The sequence below is a fragment of the Pterocles gutturalis genome, unplaced genomic scaffold (genome assembly GCF_000699245.1).
Source record: "Pterocles gutturalis isolate BGI_N339 unplaced genomic scaffold, ASM69924v1 scaffold29847, whole genome shotgun sequence".
In the NCBI taxonomy this organism is placed as follows: domain Eukaryota; kingdom Metazoa; phylum Chordata; class Aves; order Pterocliformes; family Pteroclidae; genus Pterocles; species Pterocles gutturalis.
This window is the reverse complement of record NW_010113774.1, coordinates 1,712-10,293: the sequence shown is the minus strand read 5'-3', so window position 1 is coordinate 10,293 and position 8,582 is coordinate 1,712. Positions and strand designations below refer to the sequence as shown.

General features: G+C 38.8%; 1 protein-coding gene across 1 annotated transcript in view; it reads left to right on the top strand.

Annotated features, from left to right (window-relative positions):
- Positions 1 to 6,998, top strand: part of GRIA4 (glutamate receptor, ionotropic, AMPA 4) — a 93,706-nt gene extending 86,708 nt beyond the window's left edge. The window contains exon 13 of the mRNA XM_010074626.1: positions 5,859 to 6,998. Within this exon, the coding sequence (XP_010072928.1) occupies positions 5,859 to 6,023 (165 nt within the window). The 3' untranslated portion in view covers positions 6,024 to 6,998. The remainder of the gene's footprint in view (positions 1 to 5,858) is intronic.
- The last annotated feature ends 1,584 nt before the right edge of the window (positions 6,999 to 8,582 follow it).

Sequence of the window (8,582 nt, the reverse complement as noted above, 5' to 3'; positions counted from 1 at the left end):
AACCGCTGATGTTGTGGAGCTGCATCCTGCATAGTTCCCCTGAGTAGGCGTGCAGGGATGGTTTACTAATGTACTTGTTCTCATCCGTGCAGTGAATATCTTGCCAACTAATCATTAGTCAAATCAACTCTCTGACCTTTGGAAATGGCACGTAGCAGCAAATTGAGCCTCTAAATATAACTTTTACATAGCTCGCAAGCTATACTGACTGCTTTGTAAGTGAAGGTGCAGCTAGGACCTCACCCTTTCATGCTACCTAGAGTTTCCCTTGCCCTTGCAAACAGCAAGCCACATGTCTGCTCTGTTAACAAAAAGCCCATTTTCCTGAAATCACTGAGCCATCCCGATAGTGGAAGTAACAAACAAAAATTTAGGGAAGGGAGATGAAGAATATAATTTTTATGTTGCCACCTAGAAACATTTTTTGAGGAAACAACTGGAGATACAATTATTTTTTTTATTTATTATTTATATAGCGCTGGAGTACACGGCGCTGTACAATAGGTGAAGTGTGCCAAACACATAACAGGTCCCTGTCCCGAGGAGCTTACAGTCTAAAGGCACAGCCGGTACAATACCGAACCATACAGTACAGAGCAAACACAGAGTGAGCAGAGAATGGTGTTTGAGCATGGTAGCTGGAGCGCTGCGAGGAATAGGTGGGTTCTCGGGGGGCAAGGGAGGGGGCTTGGCATATGCTGACTGGGAAACTATCCCAAACATACTGTTGCTGCATAGTTTTCTTTTGTTGCCTGTTGTACAAGAAGTCATGACCCTGGGTATATTTTAATTGTAACAGAGCTGCCTAATTTCCCCATGTAAAACAGAAAGTCTTAGCTGTGCACTGTGTTCACTAGTGAAAATGTGAGGCATAGCAGGTGTCAGGGACTCCAAGAGTATAAGTCAGTGTTCATTACTGTGAACTGGGAACCAGGACTTCAGATGCTAATATTAAGCTCCCAACTTCACTGCCTACAGTAATAAGGGTCTTAAAAAGAAATAAACCTGTGCAAGTAATTGTGGAAAATGCAGATTAAGAGATCTTTTTCCTTTAATTTCTTTAGTGATGTGCCCACAACTGAGAGTGTCCCCAGACTGGTTATAAAAGTGAGAGTCCCAGAAAACATATTCCGTAACAAGTTTGCAGGGTGCAATGTATCCAAAACATAGTCTTAAAGAAAGCAAACAAAAACCTGTCATTCAAATACTGACCTGACCCAAACTGGTTTAGCCCGCTAAACATGGCATGACTTGACAAACCCCTGAGTTCCCACCCAGCGCTGTGATTCCAGTGCAACAAACACTATGACTATACTTGTAGATTTATTTAGGATTATTGTTTTCTTAAAATAAAAATTAGGGCTAAATGAGTTTTATTTTTTAAGGAAAGACCATAAGTACCTTTAAGTTTGGATTTCTGTGGGACTTGTTGCAGCACAGAGATGAATTCTTATAGGAAAAAAATATATTAAAAATGCCCATGTTCCATTTTACTTTATTGAAAATTCAGGTTTGGGTCAGACAAAACTTCTGATAATCTCTAAAAAATATTTCAGATAATTTAAAAATTCACGCACACAAAATAAAAAACCCCTATGATTTCAAGCAAATATTTATAGACTTCTAAAATTCTTCATTCTGCTTATTTGCTTTAATACTTACCTGAGAAATTTCAGCATGTGAACTTCATATGAATGTGGAAGACTGCCAAGGTCCAGTCATCCTCTCCTGGCAATACCTCGCCATCCCTATCCACCCAGGCACCAAGGGGTTACCTGTGTGCCATGCTCTGTACAGGGTGACTAAGCCCTCTGTTCCTACACCTGCTAGTCATGAACCCCTGTTAGCTGGCAACAGTACAGAGCCCACAACACTGGTTACGCATATTTCTGCAGATATATGTCTGTCTTGTACATTTCAAAAACTTTCATATGTTTATTTATCCAAGGAGTAAAGGGATCATACTGGGACTAAAACTTGCTAATATGGAAAGATGCTTGGCGGTTCTAACCTGCATGAGTAACCAACATGCTGACTTTTTAAGCTAACATGAAATAGTTTTAATAGTATACGTTTTAAACTAATATAAAACAGCTTAAATAACCTGCTTGACAATTAATATTCATTAACATATTTTTTCTTTTAGTTTAACCCAGTCAAAAGTGAGTTGCCTCAGGGAAATTCACCTGCCTGTGAGGCAGCAGAAAATGAGAATGTACGACTAGTCTGTATGCGTGGACTAGTCTATACAATAAAGGACTAGTCTGTATGATAAAGGACTAGTCTGGATGTGTGGGATAAAGACATTCAGAAGGGTCGGCAGGTTATGGCATCTGCTGAAGGTCAGGCAGGAAGTTTGCTTTAAGGAGGGAACAACCCCTTCCTCTCCCCTGGGCAGCAGTTTTCCATTTTTGTGTATCAGTAGTAAGCCCTTAGTACAGTACTTGAGCTGATGCCCTGAGAACAGTGCAGAGCCTAGCAGCCTTTTCTCCAGCTGCTTTAGGGAAAAGCCTTCCTGAGTTCCCCACCCCAAACCCACAGGCTTTCAAAGGGATTGTTCCAATATCCAGCCAGACACCACCACCACCCTTCCATGGCCTCCTCAGCGGGCCATGAAGCTCATGAACCAGCTTCCAATTCAGTTGCCGTCTTTTGCTCTCTCCTCCCATGTTTTTGTTTATAAATAATGAAATTAATTACGAAACTACAAAAAAAAAAGAAAAAATATTAAATTAATTAGACAAAAGGTTAAGTGTTACAGGATGGCTGAGTAAATGTGCAATGCACTTATTTTGACTTGTATGATTCCAATTTCATATTCAAGATAGAAAAATTCATTAAAAGTTCATCTTAAATATTTGTGCCAAAGACACCTCCATGTGACTCAGGTACTAGGGGAGCCTGAACAACAAAAGAACCCACACAGACTAGGATATTTGTATTACAGAGACTGAGGATATCAGTTTCCTAAATTCCCATTTCTCAATAGGAACAGGGCAGTCAGTTTTTTCATATGATTAATTCCATAACTAATTTAATCAAAACTAATGATAAATTTGAAAATACATTTTCACTATTAACTGCATACAGTTAACGCATAGACTTTTACAATTTGGGCAATATTCACAGTAAATACCAAGACTTTTCCCTCTTATCCCAGCCTCTCCTGAAACTGTTTCGGCAGCCAGGCCATAAATCTGAAATTGTCTAACAGCACAGTTAAGCACAGTATTAACCTGGTTTATTACCTATAGCGTAGTTTAAAATATAGCAAAAAAACTTACCTGGTTACTAGGCTTTATGGCACCTTCCTGAGTACAAGTTTGACCTGCTCCTCCCGGCTTTGTTAACTGTCTGGGTTGTTTCCGTGCTGTGTTGCTGAGCTGTTGTTAATCTCTGCCGTGAAGAGAGAGGAGTCGTTTTATTGCAGCTTTATCTGTTATTCTGTGGAAGGCTGCTGAAAAATTCATTGTTATTCTTTTTTTGTTTTGTTTTGTTTTGTTTTGTTTTGTTTTGTTTTGTTTTGTTTTTTTGGTGGATCCCTTTTTATGGTCTTTCTGTGCTGAGTGTGTTGTCAATGGCTGGAAAGCTACATAGCCTGAGCTACAAAACCACAGTTCCGCATAACACATATATCCCATATAAATCTGAGCTCTGTCTCAGATTTCCCACTGGCAAACCCTGAATGGTCATGAACAGATAGATGATCAAAGTGAGGGAGAGATGCTGGCACATAATGATGACTTCTGGGAAATTTAGCACATCTGGAGTAAGCTGTCCCTCTTCCACCAAAGTTTGCATTATAATCTGTTTTGGACTCTCATCCCTCCCCAAAACTAAAGTACTTGTTGTTGTTTTTTTTTTCTTGCCATTGACCAAAACGTGTTCTGTGTATTTCTGCAGGCAGTTACCAGTCCTCGACATCCATTTGCAATGGGACTCTGGACATGCACTATGTGGAGCTACACCACATTGCATTGTGTCTGTGCTTTGCAAATACATAGACTGGTATTTGCTGCTGGGGAGCAGTTGAGGTTTTTAGTACTGTATGGGCCCAGTTCCCCACTCCCTCATTGCCTCTGCTTCCCTTTTAAATCTAGGTGTTGAATTAGGTCGGAATATGTTTGTTAACAGTCCCTGTCACCGAGTACTGTGGCAGCACAGAAACTTTTCAAAGGATGACTTTGGACACTGCAATTGATGATTATCAAAGCCAAGGTTTTTCAGCGCCAGGGGAATGCTGTAATGCCCTCTGGAAGCTGAGGCCTTTTCCTGAATTCAGCTGCTTGTTAGGGCTGAGTTTTTTCGGGTAATTGATTTGGAAAGTTGCTTTTATATCCAAGATCCGGCTGTACCACAACAGTAGCTGTACTATGGAGAACTCTTTTTTGAAAGAGCTACTGATAGTAATGCAATATTAGACTTCTGCAATTTCTTACAAGTGCACCCAGAAGCAGTGGAAACATTTGGGGGTTTTAAGGAATCTCCCTCATCCCTATACATACACACTCATATATAAAATTAAAAATTAACTTGGTATCAAATACCAGTTCAGGATTTCACTGCTACTTCGGAAGGAGAAACTGGGCTCAGAAGGACAAAGTTCTAAACACAGGGATCAGTAATAAGGCAAAAAAAAAAAAAAGATTTTATGATGTTTGTCATCCCTTTGCTCCTCTGTGAATGCACCCTCCTGTCTCTTGTTTTCCAATTGGTATTTCGGATCGCATCCCTGCACACCACTTACTTGAGTTAGTTGCATAGACTATAGCTTCTGCTGACTGGAAATCAGATTTCCCCACTAATTAATATCTTAACATGGTATCTTTGAAATCTGTTTAAACATAGCGTAGTTTGGGTTCCTGATGTTCCAGGTGTCCTTGCTGCATTGGTTGACCTTAGTCATCTGTCCTAATTGTAGTCATCTGGAAATCACTTGGTCTAAATCAGTCATCTTGGCTTTTTCTATCATTATGTGAGAGACCTTTTTTAGATTAGGTTACTGATTTTTGGATGACTAAAGTTAGATGGCATAACTACAAATATTTTTTTTAAGAAATCGAAATTTTTTGCTTGTGTCAATTAGTCCCTAAACAAGGTATTTTGTTCTGATTTACCTGCAAGTAAAGATTTTGAGGTAACAAAAATTTAAACCTTCTTGTGCAAAATTTAGACCTAATTCTACATAAAACTAAAGAAAATTGTATTTTCTTTCAATAAACTAAATTTCCTTTGAAAATTCCCACCTTTTCTAATTGCAAGAAAATATACAAATTAAATGGGTTTTGAGGACAGTTCTCAGATTTACTGATGTTTAATATGTACATTGTGAAAAGAAGTAATAATTTCTTTAGATTTGATCCATGGATTTATCACAAAGATAGCTGATACAGCTATAGCAATTTATAAACAATTATCAGTAGTTATATTATATCTTGACATTCCTAGTTGAAGGTCTAAGCCTATAAACACCTGTGCATGACTTTATTCACAGATGCTTTCAGGTTCATAAAAAGTCTTGATTCTCATTCAACTGTATATAAATGTAGTTTGAAGCAGTTTAGATGAAGGTATTGCCTCTTCTGTTAATTTTTTGGTCAAATTCAGATTTTATATTTAAATCAATAATGATTTATTGTAATGAAATTCACCCTCAGAATTGCTAGTCTTTTTTCCCCTAGTACACTTAACTGCTATGTATTGTTTTTATGATAATGATTATTATTATATTTAATGTTAACATAAAAAATGCAGATGTCTAAAATTTAATATTTTGGTGTTTGTTGTGTCCTGGTTTGTTGAAGGATAGAAACATTGTAACACTTTCCTCTTTTCTCCTTTTTTTTTTTTTAACCTAGCTTACCTTTTCTGAAGCCATAAGAAACAAAGCCAGACTATCCATCACAGGGAGTGTGGGAGAAAACGGACGCGTATTGACTCCCGACTGCCCGAAGGCCATGCATACTGGAACTGCAATTAGACAAAGTTCAGGATTGGCTGTAATTGCATCGGACCTACCATAAAAACCAAAAAAATAATTGAGTGCCTTAATCAAACTGTGTTGGTGACTGATGGGAACACAGCACAGACTGTAACGACATGGGAGTGTCATTGATGAACTAATAATTTGGCTGAGAAAGGGAAGTACGTCCAAATGCGCCAGACATCATCAGCAACAATGTGTGCATGAGCTCAGCTCGGAAACCCAAACTCAGATTTTATATCAGGAAAATTCATAATTTAGTTTTGTTGGGGGGAGGGGGCTAGGAAGGGTGTATTAACAGCAACAAATTTCACTTGAGTGGACTTAAAACTAATAAGACTTGCCAATTTAGCGCATTAAACTGTGAAGAACATGCTCAGAAAGGACAACATTTTGGTCTTTGTCTTGATAAAGAGAGAAAAATAGCTATAGAAGTCAATGAACATGCTAACCTGTGTCTCCAGAACATCAGTATATACAATGGAAGAATACTCAGCTGTTCAGCTGTAGAAATGAATCACTAAACTGTGATAAGAAAATAATAAATATGTAAATCCTGTGAAAAAATAAAGAAATTATTTACATTTTCTTTGAAAAAAAGAGGAATATTGAAACATGCTTGCTTTTTAACTGATGTAAATTCGGTAGAGGACAACACAATTCTTTTTTCTAACCATCTTAGGGAACAATTCATTGCAATAATTGATATAAAATGCCATCACTGTAATAAAATTCAGAGACTTTTTTTTATAAAAGTTGTTGGTCATCCTCTTGTTTGCTGTTACCTTCATTCTGTTCCATCATTCCATGTTCCACAGATTTGCATCTGTCTAATACAAGAAACAAAATGATAAAATGCTTAGAGTACGTCATCAGTCTGCAGTGTAGAATCAAAAGAGACTACGGGTCACTCATGTTACAGATATTATTTATAATCTTGTTCTGTGTAAGAAACTGTGGTTTTTGTACCCACCAAAAAGAATAAAACAACAAACGTTCTTATAATATCGACAGAGCTTGAGTTGTTTTCTGATCATTAGAGATGTCACCTGGAAAACAGAATAAGGTGGTTCATTTCTTACCGCAGGATTCAGGACTTTATTGGAGACAGTCTGAGTCCCTGTATATTTGTGAAATGCTTTTAAGTAGTTAGAGAGGAGGGACTCGAAGCTATCGGAGTATTGTCATGATTATTCACTAGGTATTTTATTAGCAGTCACTAAAACCCTTTCTGAGAGGTTACGGAACTATTTAGTGATACGAGTTGTTCTCTGGGTAGGTCAAGGGATGAGATACGAGGGGGCAGGATGCTCACCCCTAAGACACCATGACCACAAAGTGTGCAGGGGTCTTAGAGAAAAAGACACATAACACTACAGTAAGTCATTGTGACTGAACTTACTTTCTATCCGTGTTTTACTGGCATGTTTAGATCACTCATGAATTCCTGTGAACTGTTTGTGTTTCTGTGGCCATAATGGTGAGATGTCTGCATTTTCTCCTGTTTGAATAAAGCTGGGGAGCTCCCTCTCAGACTTCTTTTTACAGCTGAATTGAAAAAGTAGCTTCTGGGTTGGCTTCTTCTTGGGAAAAAAAAAAAAATATGTTTGTCTTGATTTTTTTGTAAATTATTACAGGCTAAACAGATTGGGAGACTGAGTGTGAAGGATGCTGTCTATTTTGTCCTACTGTGTACGTCTGTTTTTCCAGGAGCTTGTCTTCATCCTTTTTGTGTCCAGGACTGTAAGCAGTGCCAGTGCTGTCCTGGGATATTTTAGTGTCTTCCAGTGTTACTCCCCTTACATGCTCCCCTGTCTCTTTAATGCATTACATTTATTTTTCACCTTCAGTAAACAGCCCATTGCTGCAGTTAGGAATGTCACTCTATGGAGGCCATTTGTAATTGCCCGAGTCAGGTTTCCACTTGGCAACAAGACCCCCAAGTCCTTTGAGATGTCTTGTCCAGTGTCAGTAACTGTCAAGGATCCCCACCAAGAGGATTCACAATTGAGCAGCATGGGCAACGCAGCCACCAAGCAGCATGGCTGTGGCATGGTGTGACCCACCAAGGGCACACGGCCAGCAGCGACAGGGGGGAATTGTCGCCTCCTCTCACCACTTCTAAGCCTTGTCTTTGGCAAGGGAATGCTTTGCTCAAATAAGACTTGGTCAGATGAGGTGAAGAGGAGACTATGACTTTGCCAATGCCTGTTATAAAATATCATGGATATAAAATAAAATTAAAAAAGAAAACTAGATGGAAAAATGCTACAGCAGAGTGAGTTGACTAAAATTCGGGTGTTTGAGAAAGCAATCTTGGTTATCTGTCTGCTCTCTCCACAGTACCTTACTCTGTTTTCTTTTTACAGTGGGGTAACTGCTGCATGACTGTTACGACCATCTTCACACATCTTAGCTGCCCCCCAGACATCTTTTCTTTTGCTTTTCCCCCTTCTCCTGTAACACTAATTTTTCACTCCTCTCTGTATCTTCCCCCTATCCTTTTGAAGATGACTGACAGAAGTCACCCTCCTCCCATATTTCCTACAAAATATGACCCAAAGAAGGAGATCCCTTCTTCAGGTCAGGTTCAGGAATG